The sequence below is a fragment of the Rattus norvegicus genome, chromosome 14 (genome assembly GCF_021556685.1).
Source record: "Rattus norvegicus strain SHRSP/BbbUtx chromosome 14, alternate assembly SHRSP_T2T, whole genome shotgun sequence".
NCBI classification, from domain to species: domain Eukaryota; kingdom Metazoa; phylum Chordata; class Mammalia; order Rodentia; family Muridae; genus Rattus; species Rattus norvegicus.
The window spans coordinates 82481040-82498465 of NC_141547.1; the positions used below are offsets into that span (position 1 = coordinate 82481040).

The 17426-nt window shown below is 44.6% G+C and overlaps 1 protein-coding gene across 18 annotated transcripts in view; it reads right to left on the minus strand.

The window, feature by feature from the left end:
* The window catches only part of Sfi1 (SFI1 centrin binding protein), a 57321-nt gene extending 44907 nt beyond the window's left edge, over positions 1 to 12414 (minus strand). For 7 of the 18 annotated variants that reach the window (XR_015636654.1, XR_015636652.1, XM_087583319.1 and 4 more), the window contains exons 1-4: positions 12336 to 12414; positions 6622 to 6744; positions 4432 to 4602; positions 3491 to 3562 (exon numbers count right to left, since the gene is read on the minus strand). Coding sequence is in view for 7 of the 18 variants with exons in the window: in XM_087583307.1 (XP_087439433.1) it covers positions 3491 to 3562; positions 4432 to 4602; positions 6622 to 6644 (266 nt within the window). In the remaining 11 variants the exon portion in view is untranslated. Of the gene's footprint in view, positions 1 to 3490; positions 3563 to 4431; positions 4603 to 6621; positions 6745 to 11147; positions 11204 to 12335 lie in introns of all 18 variants that reach the window. The other 11 variants (XR_015636653.1, XM_087583316.1, XM_087583313.1 and 8 more) reach the window with 4 other exon arrangements.
* Positions 12415 to 17426: the final 5012 nt, after the last annotated feature.

Here is a 17426-nt window from a genome sequence, read left to right on the forward strand (position 1 = left end):
AACAGTTTTTGAATTTTTAGATGAAATATGAAACTTTTCGTTTCCTCTTAACTGTGTGTGAAGACACATGCAGTGCAGGCTCCCGAGACTGAGCCAAGTCCTGGGCTTGAGGGCAAGCCCCACTTTTTCTTTTTAGTTTTCTGACACAGGGTTCCTCTGTGTAACCTGGAAATCATGAGTCTCACTATGTAGACCAGCTTTGCCCTGAATTCATAGAGATCCTCCTGCCTCTGCCTCCAGGGTAGTAGGATGAACAGAGTTTGCCACCTGGCAACAGCAAGCAGGCCCAGTGTTTTTTCTTTTCTTTTCTTTTCTTTTTTTTTTTTTTTTTGGTTCTTTTTTTCGGAGCTGGGGACTGAACCCAGGGCCTTGCGCTTCCTAGGCAAGCGCTATACCACTAAGCTAAATCCCCAACCCCAGTGTTTTGTTTTTCTTAAACACAGATCATCTTAGCCTGAGATTCCTAATTCTCCTGGCTTAGCCTGCCAAAAGCTGGGATTACAGGTATGTGCTACCATGCCCAGTCCTCACCTTCACCTTTATTGAAGAATTCCAGTGCATCACCCAATCTTATGACCTCACCTTCACCTTTATTGAAGAATTCCAGTGCATCACCCAATCTTATGACCTCACCTTCACCTTTATTGAAGAATTCCAGTGTATTACCCAATCTTACGACCTCACCTTCTATGAGGTTTATCTGACTCTCACCAGCAACCTTCTCCCTGAGGCAGCAGGGGAGTCTGGGACCAGGGTAGGGCATATGCAAACGAAATCACCAAACTAATGCCTCCCATGCATGGGGGGAGGGCTGGGGCAGTTCCTGACCAGGACACTGAATGTAATTACAATACCCAAGGACATCCTTGCTAGGAGTCAGTGTATAACTTGCTGGTCTCTGTACAGCTACCCTTAAAGCAGTAAATTATGAAGACAAAAGCCCATCCCAATTCCTAGACCACCTTATAAAGGCCATCTTACAATACACCAATCTGTATCCAGAAACCCCAGATGGAAAACACCTTATAGCCTACTTTTCTTCTAGTTTTTCCTGAACTATATTAGGGCCAATTTTAAATATCTAGAGACAGGATCCCTAATTCCACAGACAGAATCTAGCACTGACTTTTAAGGTGTACCATGGGAGAGATAAAAAAAGCCCCAAGACAAAAACTAGTCAAGGCTTTTCAAGTGGCCATAGCAACAGGCTCCTAGCTTCCCAGGTGGCCAGCAGATCACTGGACATGGGACATGGGACATGTCCGAACCCTTATAAGCCACTGGGACTTTATCCAAGATGCCATGCAGACTGACTCCATGTCTCTTGAGGCATGAGGACATCAAGCCCGGATCACCCTTAAGCTGACCTTCTAGGTATGGCCATAAATGACTGAGGGGGCCCAGGCTCCTTTAGCCTCACCACTGCCACCTCCAACAAGAAGCCTCAGGTAGATATCACAGTATCAGGGTGATTTATCTCTTTCCTTTCAGACATCAAAACCACCTATTCATTTCTGATGGAGTTTTAAGGACTCGCTTCTCTTTGTTCCCCTATTGTTAGGGTAGGGGGAAGGACGGCCTTACCTGCCTCACCAATCCCTTAGCTGTATCTCTAGGGCATTCACCCACTCCTTCCTGGTAGTACACCCTGTCCCATCTTCTTGCTGGGAAGGGACCTACTAGCCAAAGTGAGAGCCTCTATTTCTTTTGCTCCTCCCATATGCTTGGCCATTTCCCTCATTCTCCTCCAAATCACACAATCTGATATACCTTTTCCCTTGGCAGCCTTCAAATGCATCCCTGAACATGGGACTCCAAACCCCTCTAGAGCAAAACATGGTCCTCTTCTTACCGTCCAACTACAATTCCAAAAGCAAGACATTGTCCCCAGTCTGTTTTTTTTTTTTTTAAAGATTTATTTATTTATTATATATAAGTACACTGTAGCTGTCTTCAGATACACCAGAAGAGGGCATCAGATCTCTTTACAGATGGTTGTGAGCCACCATGTGGTTGCTGGGAATTGAACTCATGACCTCTGAAAGAGCAGTCGGGTGCTCTTAACCGCTGAGCCATCTCTCCAGCCCCCCAGACTGGTTTTTAACTTAAGCACCCAGAAGGGTGAAACCTACTCATGCTAATTGGACGATGGGATGGGGAACACTCATCAGGGAGGCTTATTGGAGGTACTAAGGTTTCATTCTGAAGCCAAGCCTAGGGGTGTACTTCAATCCCAGCTTTGGAAGCCAAGCCTAGGGGTGTACTTCAATCCCAGCATTTGGAAGGCAGAGGAAGCTGGGTCTCTGAGTTCCAGTCCAGCATGGTCTACAGAGTAAGTTCCAGGCCAACCAAGGCCACACAGTGAAACCCAGTCATGAACAAATAAAAAAACAAAAACTTCATTTTGGACTTACTAAGTGTGGTACCCAATGGAAGTGTCATATTTGTGAAGCAAGTGTTGGGGCTATAGGTTTGGGCTAAGGATATGCACTGGGAGTCACCAAAGGACCACAGTTAGGAGGTACACAGTCAGCAGTGCAAAGCTGTCGGGTAGTTCAATGAAGAAAAACCAAGGAGGAGGCATTAGAAGGAGCAAAGAGACAGGAGAGAAACCACCAGACAAGAGTGACCCAGAAGCTGGGAAAGAAAGGGTGCCTGGAGGCACAAACGATGGCACTACAGTTTTGATAAATGCCCCACAAACACTGGTCACTGAGGATGGTCTGACTTTTAGAGGTGGCAGGACATACATGGAGTCACACCTGTGACTCCCTCTTGCACCCTCCTCTCTGCTGTAGCTAAAACTAATGCAACCAAAAGATACAGCAGAGGGTAGTGGCTGTCTTTACACATCCTAACACGTATGTTGATGTGTATCCTAACACGTATGTTGATGTGTACGGTATGATGAGGAATAGCCTGCAGCACAGGGATTTGCTCTGCACTGAAACTCCTTCCAATATCAATGATTCCACAAGGTTCCGACCTCTACAAAGGCTACGTGTCAGGCTCAGCAGTCCCGTGTGAGCACCCATGCTTCTCCTGGGTGGGTTCCTTCTTTTCCAGAGGTCGTGGGGCTTTGGTTTCCTTCAGATCCCCATTAAGATAAGGAATATGCATGAAATTCTCATTCCAGCATAAGGGTATATGAGGGCTGATATTTTAACTAAAAGAAGGCATCAGATCCCATTACAGATGGTTGTGAGCCACCATGTGGTTGCTGGCATTTGAACTTATGTCCTCTGGAATAGCAGTCAATACTCTTTTTTTTTTTTTTTTTTGGTTCTTTTTTTCGGAGCTGGGGACTGAACCCAGGGCCTTGCGCTTCCTAGGTAAGCGCTCTACCACTGAGCTAAATCCCCAGCCCCCAGTCAATACTCTTAACCACTGACTCATCTCTCCAGCCCAAAACTGTTTAAATAAAACAAAACAAAAAAAGAACAAAAGCAGAGGACGCTCGGCAGCAGCACAGCATCTAAGCTAGCAGTACCTGGCTCTGGAAGGAGTCACTCTTCCAAAGGTCACTCGCATCCACAAATATAGGAACTTTCTGGCCACACACCTGAAAAGAAAGGACACACAATTCTAAACTCTACCTTGTCAACATAAGCTTTCTGGAAAAGAAAGGGAACCTTTAAGGTGTCGAGCGAAGGAACCATCGTCTGAATGAAAAGATGATGCCATAGTTAATCTTGCATTAAACAGAAAATGGAGAGGACAGGTTTATAAAACTAAAATCAAGCTGGGCAGTGGTGATGGACCCTTTTAGTCCCAGCACTCAGGAGGCAGAGGAAGGCTGATCTATGAATTCAAGGTCAGCATGGTCTACAGAGGTTCCAGGACAGCCAGGGCTACACAGAGAAACCCTATCTTGAAAAGCAAAACAGGGGTTGGGGATTTAGCTCAGTGGTAGAGCGCTTGCCTAGCAAGTGCAAGGCCCTGGGTTCGGTCCGCAGCTCTGAGAAAAATGAAAGAAAAAAAAAAAGAAAAGCAAAACAAAACAAAATTAAAATAAAATCATGCAGATTTTTTAAAGCACTTTCTTTTTGAGTTCAAGGTTTTGCTTCACATGCATCTCTCTGCTGCACTCCACAGAAAACAATCTCTGCCTCCTGAGTGCTGGGATTAAAGACCTGTGCCATCTCACCTGACTCTGGGTCATGTTTGCTTTGGTTTGTTTTGTTTTTTTTTTTTTTAAAGATTTATTCATTTATTATATGTAAGTACACTGAAGCTGTCTTCAGATACACCAGAAGAGGGCATCGGATCTCATTACAGATGGTTGTGAGCCACCATGTGGTTGCTGGGAATTGAACTCAGGACCTCTGGAAGAGCAGTCAGTGCTCTTAATCACTAAGCCATCTCTCCAGCCCACACATTATCTTTTTAATCCCATTTTGGCTTGAAGGGAAAACAAATGAAAAGTCTCACCTGACACGCAGTTCTCGTAATCTCTGTGGAGTCCAACTTTGTGAGGATTGATAGTACGAGGAGTGGCAGCTTCTAGTTAACTCCCTCTGGATCCCAGAGAAGGCAGAAGACTTTTTGAGGGGCAGTGCCTTTGGAGAACAAGGTTTCTTAACCACGCCATCCCTAAAAGACCTTATTTGAGCAAGCAGAGAGGAAAGGAGAAAGTTTTTCCATACAATATAACTACATTGTAACATTGAACAAAGCTACACTGTTACACCCATGGAGAAACACTGAATATGCCCCAGACAGAAAGCAGCATGAGCAGCAGCAGCCAGCACTCCAGAGTCAGCTCTACGGTGGGAGGCAGAGAACTGCCAAGTGGGTCTTCAGGCCTAGTATGGTCTTCAGGCCTAGTATGGTCTTCAGGCCTAGTATGGTCTTCAGGCCTAGTATGTTCTTTTTGGTTTTAGAGACAGGGTTCTCTGTGCAACCCTGGTTGTCTGTCCTGGAACTCACTCTGCAGACCAGGCTGGCCTGGAACACACAGAGATCCACCTGCCTCTGCCTCCTGAGTACTAAGGTTAAAGGTGTGCACCACCACTACCAAGCAGGTCTAGTATGTTCTTTAGTTAGCTTTTATTCTATTGTAAAGGGGATCATTTACACAGTACAAATAAGTTCCTAAGTATAAACCCAGAAGACGTGGGTTACATTCCCAGCAGCCACATACATGGCAGCTCAAAACCTTTTGTAACTCAGGTTAGAGGATCTGAGATCGCTGCCCTCTAAAAGTCCCAGACATGCACTGGTACACACACACATATGCAGGTGAAACACCTGGACACATAAAAATAAAAATTTTAGCTGAGTGGTGGTGGCACACCTTTAACCTCCGAACTCAGGAGGCTGAGGCAGATCTCTAAGTTCAAGGCCAGCCTAGCCTACACAGTGAGTTCCAGGACAGCCAGGGCTATAAAGAGAAACTCTGTCTTGAAACCAAAATAAATAATAATAGTAATAATGTTTTTATATAAAAGTCTGAGGGAGGGGCTGGAGAGATGGCTCAGTGATTAAGAGCATTGACTGCTCTTCCAGAGGTCCTGAGTTCAATTCCCAGCAACCACATGGTGGCTCACAACCATCTGTAATGAGATCTGATGCCCTCTTCTGCTGTGTCTGAAGACAGCTACATAAAATAAATAATTTTTTTAAAGATACATTTATTTTATTTATATAAATACAGGAGCCCTTTATAGATGGTTATGAGCCACCATATGATTGCTGGGAATTGAACTCAGGACCTCTGGAAGAACACTCACTTGTGTTTTTTGGGTTTTTTTTGGTTTTTTGTTTTTTCGGAGCTGGGGACTGAACCCAGGGCCTTGCGGGCTAGGCAAGCGCTCTACCACTGAGCTAAATCCCCAACCCCTTCACTCGTGCTCTTAACCCCTGAACCATCTCTCGAGCCCCAAATAAATAATTTTTAAAAAGTCTTAGGGAACTGGAGTGACAGCTCAGTGCTTGGATAAGCTTGCACTTATCATCATCTGGTCATGAGGACCAGAATTCAGGTCCCAGAACACATATCCAGTGGCTCACAAACCCCTGTTAACTCTAGCCCCTGAGATCCAATGCCCTGTGACCTCTGTAGGCTGTGTGCGGAGGTTATAGGGCGATGGGAGGAGTGCACACACACAAAGAGTAAAATATTCAAAATAAAAGTTTAAATGTTAGCTACTTAAACAAGAAAATAATCAGAAAATCCTTATCATTTTTTCAGACCAGATCTCATATAGCCAAGACTGGCCTTGACTTCCTAATGCTCCTGGCTTTACCTAAACACTGGAATGACCTCTACACCAGGCTCAGAAAGCCTTTGGAAAAAGCAATTAGAAAATATCTTCAGATAACATAACTTTAATATCAATATAAAACTTCATGATTGATTGATTTTTCTGAGACAGGCTTCTCTGTGCAGCCCTGGTTGTCCTGGAACTCACTCTGTAGACCACACTAGCTATGAACTCATAGATCTGCTTGTTGCTGTCTTCTGAGTGCTGGCATTAAACATGTGCAGCACCACCTCCTGGGCTGAAAACCCATACTTTTAACAGAGCATTGAGTTTCACACTTTCCCAGGTAAGGTGCCACATGTCTGCAATTCCAGAAATTGAACCATTAACCTCAGCTGTCATTTCCATCACGTACCTGAAGCCAATCTTCTTCTCCATTCTCTGTAATTCCTGTTGGTGGACACTCACCCAATGGTTGATATGTTATTTCTGTGACTAGATTATTGATGAACCAGAGCCTTTTATCCTCCTCTTATAACTGCAAGAAGGAGATAAAATAGAGTAAGTTGCTTGCACGTTCCAGAGGTCCACACTTCTGAACAGCTGGCTGCCTGCTCTGGAGCTGAGGTCCCTGCTCCTCTACTGCTTAATTCAATACTAACCAAACATGGAGGTCCCTCTTTCTGTCCTTGGTAAGGTTTCCATTGCTGTGATGAAACACCATGACGAAAGCAACTTGGGAAGGAGAGGGTCTATTTGGTTTATACCTCCATAATGTTAGGACCTCCATAATGTCATGATAGAAGTCAGTAGAACTGTTTTGTATAGTTATCCACAAGCTTGGACCCGAACCAACAGCCCAACAGTGCTTCCTGAACCTATGTATAAGCTTTTATGGTATACGCTGCTCCTGGGATGGACCCCAACATAAGAGAGACACCTGCACCAATATAAGAACAAACTATTTGAAATAAGACTTCCATTTTTTTTTAAAGATTTATTCATTTATTGTATATAAGTACACTGTAGCTGTCTTCAGATACACCAGAAGAGGGCATCGGATTTCATTACAGATGGTTGTGAGCCACCATGTGGTTACTGGGAATTGAACGCAGGACCTCAGGAAGAGCAGTCAGTGCTCTAAACCGCTGAGCCATCTCTCCAGCCCAAGACTTCCATTTTGAGTAGTGGTCTAATAAGTTTAAATTTCCAAGACCTCCCTGGGAACTGACATCCTACTTGGCAGAAAGAGACATGCACATGGGTAACTGACATCCTGGTTGGTAAGTTAAGACGTGAATATTCAACAAGTTCCGTTCTGGTAGACAAGTTAGGACATGAATATTAGATAAAGCATGTCCCTGGCCACAGTTGAATACCTCAACCGTTGGGAGCAGGGTAAGTGTACAACAAAGACATGTTGCTAAGGAAATCCCCTATCCCTAAATCCTGATTGGTGAAATAACTTGACACAAATGTTTGTGGATTTTGGAATTTAAAACCCTATAGGGGTTAACTCTATAAGATCCTATAGGATCCTAACTCAATGTCACGATTCAGTTCCCAAATCTGGACCACGGCCCTGGTTGACCAGTCCTGGGGCCCGTGCTCAATAAACTATCCCTGTCTGACTGAGATTGGTGTTCGTATGGTTTGTGGGGAGATTCCTGAACCCCAACAATATCACAGTTTATCATCGAAGGAAGTAAAGGAAGGAACTCAAACAGGGCAAGAACCTGGAGGCAGGAGCTGATGTAGAGGCCATGGAGAGGTGCGGACTTAGCCTCTGTGGCTTACTCAGCCTTTTTCTTTTTTTTTTTTTTCTTTTTTTTTTTTTTCTTTTTTTTTTCCAGAGCTGGGGACCGAACCCAGGGGCTTGTACTTGCTAGGCAAGCGCTCTACCACTGAGCTAAATCCCCAACCCTCAGCCTTCTTTCTTATAAACCCAGGACCACCAGCCAAGGTTGACACCACCCACAATGGGCTGGGCCCTCCCTGATCAATCCCTAATTAAGAAAATGCCCTACAGCTGGACCTTATATAGGCATATTTTCAGGTAAGAGTCCCACCCTTCACATAACTCTTTACCTTGTATCCAACTCACTTAAAAGTAGCCAAGACACTTACTTTATTCTTTCTAATTTGTATTATTAAAAAGTTACTTCTAGCCAGGTGTAGTGGCACATGCCTTTAATCCCAGCACTTGGGAGGCAGAAAGACTCCCAAGTAAGATACACTTACTCTATAAAACGCATGTCATCATCATAATTAAGGCCACATAATTCAAGGAAAACAAGTATCAAATGAACCGTTAAAGATCTTATCCTTGGGGCTGGAGAGATGGCTCAGCAGTTAAGAGCACCCAACTGCTCTTCCAGAGGCCCTGAGTTCAATTCCCAGCAACCACATGGTGGCTCACAACCATCTGTAAAGAGATCCGATGCCCTCTTCTGGTGTGTCTGAAGACAGCTACGGTGTACTTATTTATAATAAATAATCTTTAAAAAATTATTTAAAAAAAAAAGATCTCATCCTTGGGGGCTGGGGATTTAGCTCAGTGGTAGAGCGCTTACCTAGGAAGCGCAAGGCCCTGGGTTCGGTCCCCAGCTCTGGAAAAAAAAAAGAACCAAGAAAAAAAAAAAAAAAAGATCTCATCCTTGCAAGGTGAAGTTTTTACTGATATTAAACCTGAATTTAGGCTGGAGATGGTTTAACTGTGCTTTCCTACCACAAGAGGAACTCTAGATTCAGTCATCAGCCCTGAATAAAACTAGGCATGGTGGGGTTGGGGATTTAGCTCAGTGGTAGAGCGCTTGCCTAGCAAGCTCAAGGCCCTGGGTTCAGTCCCCAGCTAAAAAAAAAAAAAAAAAAACTTTTAAAAACTAGGCATGGTGCCACACACCTGTAATCCCAGAGACAGGAGGATCTGTGCAAGCTCTTCTCTTTCTTTAAGATTTATACATTCTGGGGCTGGAGAGATGGCTCAGTGGTTAGGAGCACTGACTGCTCTTCCAGAGGTCCTGAGTTCAATTCCCAGCAACCACATGGTGGCTCACAACCATCTGTAATGGATCTGATGCCCTCTCTGATGTGTCTGTATAAATAAATAAATCTTAAAAAAAGAAAAGAAAAGAAAAGATTTATATGTTCTGTGTATGTATAGGAGTGCTTTGCCATATGCACGAGGTCAAAAGGGGGTTTCAGATCCCTTGGAGCTGGAGTTATGGGCACCATGTGCATGCTAGTTGGTAAACCTGGGTCCCCGACAAGGGTTGTAAACTGCTGAGCCATGTCTCTACCCACAAATCACTGCAAATTTGAAGCCAACATGGTCTTATATATCAAAGCCCTGCCTCAAAACAAACAAATTTCGGAACCTCACAGAGGAAACTAAAATGTACTAAAAGGTTAGGAGATGGGTTTGCTCTCAACAAGGGCACAAATTAGCTTCTAGGTTGAAATAGACATAAGTTTTTGTTGTGGCTGTTTTGGTTTTATTATTCCTTTTCTTTTTCTGATTTTGGTTTTTCAAGACAGGGTTTCTTTGTGTAGCCTTGGCTGTCTTGGTACTCACTGTGTAGACTAGGCTGGCACTGAATTCAAGGATCTGCCTACCTCTGCCTCCCATGTGGTGGGATTGAAGGCATGCACTACCACCATCCAGGAAAATATATAGAATGTTAATTACAATGATAGCCCAAAACACCCCCAAGCTTGCTAGACACTGGCTTTCAGTTGCATACATGGATGGACCTCCTAAGAGGTTTAATAAAGAACAAACTGACCCAGAAATTCCACTACTAGTCACATACGTACTGAAGAAAACTACATCTACACACAGGCTTATACAAGAATGTTCAGGGCAGAGCGTGATGACTCATACCGTCATCATTAGCTTGTGTGAGGCAGAGGCAGGCAAGTCTCTGTGAACTCAAGACCACCCTGTGATTCCAGGACAGCCAGGGCTACATAGTGATACCCTGAGGAAAAAAATAGTAAATACAATAGTATATACTAAATTCTTAAATATGGGTTAGCCACAAGAATATCACAGAGAATAAAATAAGCCAGTCACAAGGGTCCATATATTATGATTTCAGTCCTGTATGCATGCTTGGTGCTTTGTTTTGTTTTTGATGGTTGAGATAGGATCTCCCTAAGTAGCTCTGACTGTCCTGGAACTCACTCTGTTTACCAGGCTGGCCTCAAACACACAGAGATCTGCCTTCCTCAGCCTCTAAATGCTTGAATTTTTAAAGAAGCACAGAGAAACTTTGACTAAATAAATACATAAAGCAAGCTACATAAAGAGACAGTTTCCAACTTTTAAAAAAAAAGGGAAAAATACTGCAGTACATAACTTGATCACGAACAGCCTCGTTTGTTGCCCTGTGCTGATGTGACTGCTTGCATACTGAGACTTCACGTTTGTGCCAGAAGCAAGAACACCATAAACAAGGTCACATGGCACAGCACGGACGAGTGATGGCCCAAACACCTCAGATTCATGACATTTGATTTTTTAATTCGTTTTGGCCACATATTTGGAAGCCTTTACTCTTGTCAAATTTTTCAAGACTCATTCCATATGGAGTCATGACCTACAGTTTGAAAAGCTGAGATCGGGACTGGAGAAATAACTCAGCAGTTAACAGTACATGATATCCTACTACCCCAATTGGATGGCTTACAACCACCTGTAACTACAGTTCCAAGGGATCCAATAAGGGATCTAACACCCATGGCTCCAAGGGCCCCTGTACGCAAATGCACGTGTACCCCTACGGACACCTAACTGCAAATAATAAAAGTAAATCTTTGTGGGTTTGGGGCATGGGGGGATGAAGTGATGGTTCAGCTGTTGAGAACAATGCAACAGTTGACTGCTTTCCCAAAGTACCCAGATTCAAGTCCCAGGACCCAGTAGTGGCTCACAATCACCTGTAACTCCAGTTCTGGGGATCCGATGCCCTCTTCTGACCTCTCCATTTTGGTCTCTGAGGGGAACAGGCATGCACAAGTTACACAGTCATACACATAAATCTTTTTTTTTAAATGTCTTTAAATAATCATGAATTGGAAGTTAGTCTGTGTTATGAGGCTAGTGTGAGCTACCTTGTGCTACAGAGATGCTAGAAATGGAGTCCAAAGCCTCCAGGACACCAGACAGGCAGTCTACTTATGAGCTGTAATTACAAGTGTGTTGTTAGTCAACAGATGTGGATGCTGGGATTCCATCTGGTATTCCCTCAAAAAGGAGTGAGGGTTTTTTTTGTTTGTTTGTTTGTTTTTTCTTTTTTTTCGGACCTGGGGACCGAACCCAGGGCCTGTGCTTGCTAGGCAAGCACTCTACCACTGAACTAAATCCCCAACCGGAGTAAGGGTTTCTTAAGCATTGAGCCATCTCCCTGGCTCCTTTAATACACAATCTTTCCTTTAAAAATATTTAATATTAACTTTTTAAACCACGATAATTTGAAATTACTTGATAATTACAAAATCTAAGGCTCGCGGACTACAATTAAGAGGACATAGCACAGGTTCCACGCGTTTTTCCGAAACACTTTTCATGAACGACTCACTTTGACAACAGCCACCTCAGCTGGTGCTTTTTGTCATTTTCCAGGCTGATGCTCAAGGCCATCAGCTAACAGGTGGCAAAGCTTCCACTAGCGTTCAAACCTCTATACACCTTCAGGAACTACACAAGAAGAGGTTTCATGGTGCAAATGCAACGTGGGTTCAGCTCTCTGCTTGGTCACAGATCAGTGTACTCAAAGAGCCTTATGCCCCGCCACACCCCTTAATCGGACGTGCATCTGCGCAGGATAGTAAGCATAGCACAGGCGGGAGAATCACCCAGGGGAGCTATCCACCAGGGGGAGGAGGACGTATAGACCCTGAAGAAACAGCCAAGACTGTGAGCGACCCTACGCACGCTCTGCTCGCACTTCCACACAGGGACCAGAGCCTTCTGGGTAATCAGCATCTCCTGCACGTCTACAGAAGAAAGCGGAAGCTCCGGCTGAGCCGTCACAGGACAAAGCTCTAAGGCACCCGCCCTCTGCCAGCTTCAGAGCAGGGGGACGAGCCAGTCAAAGGCTGCGGGCGCTGGGCCCAGCCTCGTACCTGAGAGAGGTGACTCCTCAGCAGACCCCAGAGAGGTTGTAGCAAAGGCCCGCAGTCTGGGGTTTCGCGCCCTGCGTCTGCGGCCCCGCCCCCATCTCCACAGCAACGCGGCCCGCGCCGGAAGCTGATCTGTCGCGTTTAGAGCGCGCTGCCTTCCGGGAAACAGAGGCTCCGCTTCCTACGGTTTTCTTGGCCGGAAGTATCGGCGCTTCTTGGAAGCGTGTCTCCAGTTACAACTCCTGCACCCGACCGGTGTGAGACCGAAAAGTGTCTCTCCTCATTGCGTGGTGGCGCACGTCGGTAATCTCCGCATCAAACAGGCCAATTAGCCGAATCTTTAAAAACACAGCTTCCAGAAAAAAATATGAAGTTTCATTCTAAGAACAGTGAAAACTAGTGGGTGGGTGTCTGAAGACGAAAACCAAGGGGCAAGAGATATGACTCAGAAGTTAAAAGCACTTTTGACTCATCCAGACTCCCAATACCCACATGGTGGCTCTTAAACGGCTGTGACTCCAAGTTGCGCTCTCTTTGGACCTATGTACAGGCAAAACACTCATACTCAAAATTTTAAAAAGAGTAAGCCCAAGAAATACGGGTTTTGTCCTTTTACAAAGGGTGATTTTGTAATTCAAAGATTTAAAAGCAGTCATTTATGGCAATCATCTGTGGGAGGCTAAGGCAGGGGGATCCCTGCAGGTTAAAGACAACTGGCCTATTGAATGAATTTTAGTATTGCCTAGGCTGGAATGAGACTCAGAATGGGCAAGGAAATAGTGTTTAAATCCAGTCTGCTGAAATGACAAGATGGCCCAGCAGGTAAAGGTACCTGTCTCTGAGGCACAGGACCTGAGCTCAGTCTCTCGGATCCCTATGGCAAAAGAGGACTCACTCTCATAAGTCATTCTTTGACCTCTGGCAACAAGCCATGGATATGCACACAAAAAATAAAGGTAATAAAAAAAAATCTGGCCTGCTGGTGTATGCCTGTACTAGCTACTCCGGAGGCTGAGTCATGGGGGGAAATCACTAATTTTAAGATCACTGTCAGAATTTGGAAAGACTGTCTCAAAAACAAAAGAAAGGCATGGCGGGGGATGGGGGTGGGGGCGTTGCAGAGGCATGTGAATCTCTGTTGACTTTAAGATTAGCCTGCTCTCCTGCTCCTCAGAGTGAGTTCCAGGATAGCCAGGGCTACAGAGAAACCCTGTCTCCAAAACCAAAAAAACAACAAAATTATTGGAGTCAGGTGTGGTGGCACATACCTTTAATCTCAATACTGGAGAGGCAGAAGCAGGTGAATATGAAGTTTCAGGCTAGTCCTCTGCATAGGGAATTCCAGGCTAGCCAATGCTACAAAACAAGACCTTGTCTCAGAAGAACCAAAATAAATAAATAAATAAATAAATAAATAAATAAATAAATAAATAAAATAAAGTTATAGAGTATACAAAATAAAGTATATAGAGAAAACCAACCTTTGGGGTATAACTCTTACCTGAAGCTACAACTTCCAAGTATTGCTAAGGTAATTAGATTAATTTCTTTTTTTTTTAGATTAATTTCATAGTCAAAATACTAGAACTATTTTTTTTTTTTTTTGGTTCTTTTTTTTCGGAGCTGGGGACCGAACCCAGGGCCTTGCGCTTCCTAGGTAAGCGCTCTACCACTGAGCTAAATCCCCAGCCCCTAGAACTATTTTTAATTTACTATAAACTAGTCTTACAAGTAGCTTCACAAAATTATATGTTTGCTATATCCGGGATAAGAAATTATGTGTATGTGTACACGTGTCTGGTGGGGGAATGTAACTATGAGTGCAGGTGCCCTGGAAACCCAAGGCATTGACTCCCCTGGGGCTGGAGTTAGAAGTGATTCTGACCTGTAGTTGCTGAGAATCAAGCCTGAGTCACCACAAGGGCAGTCAGTGCTGAGCACTCTCTCCACCCTAAGCACACTCTCTGGATTTCAACTGATTTGCAGATGCTGTCTTCGCACTGTATGCATTCATCAGCCTCAGCTCTGACAAACTGAGATAAGAGATCAGCAGTATTTCCGTGTGAGATACAGGAAAATCCGTCCTACTAGGAAGAAAAATAATAGGGTGGGCTACTTTCCTATTGCTATGATGACTCTGGAGAGACAGACCTACCCAAGACGTCCTTAGAGGCCCTGATGAAAGGACAAAGGAAACTTTAGTTTTCTGTTTCTATCCAGGAACAGACTTGCAAGATTGTCTGTTGCCTCAGAGGAGTCAAGATTGTGGTTTCAGGGGACTCAACTCCCACCACCACCACCACCACCTAACCCCGCCCCTCAGTGCTGTGGTTATCAGTCTTTAGGCAGTTATGCCTGACTTATCCTGTGTTCTCCGCCAACATGTGTGACTGAGCTCTCTGCTAACCTTGGCTGTTCCCCACCCCAACCCCCACCTATACTATATATGACACTGCACTTGGTAACAAACTTGCTTAGCATAAGACCTCCTGGTCACAGCTGTTGCTTTTGTCTTTATCTCTCTTCCTTCCCAGGTCCTCCACTCAACAGGTTGCTGCTTGGGACTCTTATTCCTACCAGTTTAGATTAAAAACACCACAACCGGGTTGGAGAGATGGCTCAGCGGTTAAGAGCACCCGACTGCTCTTCCAGAGGTCCTGAGTTCAATTCCCAGCAACCACATGGTGGCTCACAACCATCTGTAAAGAGATCTGATGCCCTTTTCTGGTGTATCTGAAGACAGCTACAGTGTACTTATATATAATAAATGAATAAATCTTAAAAAAAAAAAACAAAAAAACCCACCACGACCAAGGCAACTTATAAAAGGAAGGGTTTATTTGGGGTTTTTAGTTCTAGAGGGATAGGAAGTCACCACGTGAGGAGCAAGGCAGCAGGCAGGCATGGCACTGGAACTGAAGCTAAGATCTCACATCTTGATCTGCAAAGCAGCAGGCAGAGAGGGCATACTGTAGAAGATGCCAGCCTTTTGAAACCTCAAAACCTAGCCCCAGTGACAGACCTCCTCCAACAAGGGCACAGCTCCTAGTCCTTCCAAACTAGTTCCAACAACGGGGGGGGCTAAGCCCGTGGGGGCCACTTTCATTCAAACCACCACATATGGTAATAATAGTGCAGCCTTCTTGGTATCTAGCACTTCATGAAGTATTTCCTTTGTATAAAACCGAAGTTGTAACTAGACCTAGTACTGAATATTTTTTTCTGGGCAAAGTGGCTTATTAGAGTGCCAGGCTCACAACGGGACTTAGGAATTAGCATCGGAGCCCTTCTTGCCAAAGATGGGCACAGCATTGATAGAGCGACGTTTGTACCACTTCGCCGCCTAGTCTGGTCTGGCTCCTCCTGTTTGACCATCTTGGGAATTTGATCTCTCACTCTCTCAGCACAAGCCAGGGAACCATGCGGCCAGCTACTTCCAGACTAGTCAGGGGCTCCACACCACACTGGCCTAGGGTGGCATCCTCCTCCAGCAGCGAGCCTGCCCCCTCTTTTTCACAAAGTAAGAAAACGCCTTTAAGAATGGGGGCAGTTGGGATGGCTCAGTGGTTTAGAACACTGACTGCTCTTCCAGAGGTCCTGAGTTCAATTCCCAGCAACCACATGGTGGCTCACAACCATCTGTAAGGATCTGATGCCTCCTCTGGTGTGTATGAACACAACTACAATGTACTCATATACATAAAATAATTCTTTAAAAAAAAAAAAAGAATGAAAAGAGGAGAGGCCACAGTTCTACAATCCATTAGAGAAGTCCCCAATAGAGAGTAGGGCCAAACTAGAATGGACAAGAGGGCTTAGGAAATTAGCTCTAGTTATCAATCAACCATGGTAGCAACAGTTTCTTAGGCACTGTCATTACATATGCGGGACTTTTAACACACAAGTTGATATTTCTCCCATATTAAAAAGGCTTGTCCTCTTTTACAGAATACACTTTCTGAGTCCTTTATAAAACACAGAATGTGGGATATAGCGAAAGTAAAACTGACTTCAGGGCAGGTTAGAAAAAGGCAATGCAGGGCTAGCATGCATGACAGAGCACCTTCCTAGTGTATGCAAGGCGTTGGGTTCAGTTCTTAGTCATGTATATTCTCAGGCCATATTAAGAGGTGGAGTGCTGGTTATTTTTAACAAAATCTCCATCATTTGATTTTACCAGTGGTCTTAAGACTCGGGATCTAGATGCTGGGGTGAAGGCCTGCTAGAGAGGCAGAGAAAGCACCCAGCTACCCAGATGACCTTCCTCTTCAGCATACTTCCCACCAGGAATCTCCTCTCTCACCATCTCAAAGAAAAACACTCCAAACTCAATGTTCCTCCCTTCTACTTCCTGTGCATCTCTCTCTCTCTCTCTCTCTCTCTCTCTCTCTCTCTCTCTCTCTCTCTCCCTCCCCCCCCCCCCCTCTGGCTTCTGGACTACCTCTTAATTTTTTTTTTCTTTTTTCTTTTTTTCGGAGCTGGGGACCGAACCCAGGGTCTTGCGCTTCCTAGGTAAGTGCCCTACCACTGAGCTAAATCCCCAGCCCTTAATTTTTTTTTCTTAATAATTCTGTGTTCACTTCTTGTCAACCGGTTGCCTGCTCCACTTCTTGACCTATGATTGATTTTATTTAATCCTATTTACAATATTCAAGCAGAACGTTCTTGGATAAAGGTGTGTACTAAGGCTGAGCCACACAACTGAAAACATTTTTTCCCCAGTAAATAACCCAATCACAGTGCGATCAAATATCCTGCAGTTAAGAACACTTGTTCTTCCAGAGAACCCAAGTTCAATTCCCAGCACCCACATGGTGGCTCAAAATCTATCTGTAACTCCAGTTCCAGGGGACCTGCTACCCTCCTTAACCTCTGAAGGCACCAGGCACACATGTGGTGCACATGCATGATGAAGATGGGATGGGAGAGATGGCTCCCCCTGTTACACTGTTCTTGCAGAGGACTCGTGTAGTTCCCAGCACCCACATGTTGATTCTATCTGTAACTCCAGTTCCAGATGAGTCATCTTCTGACAGCTGAGGGCACCAGGCATGTACATACATACACACAATGTATGCAAACACACACACACAC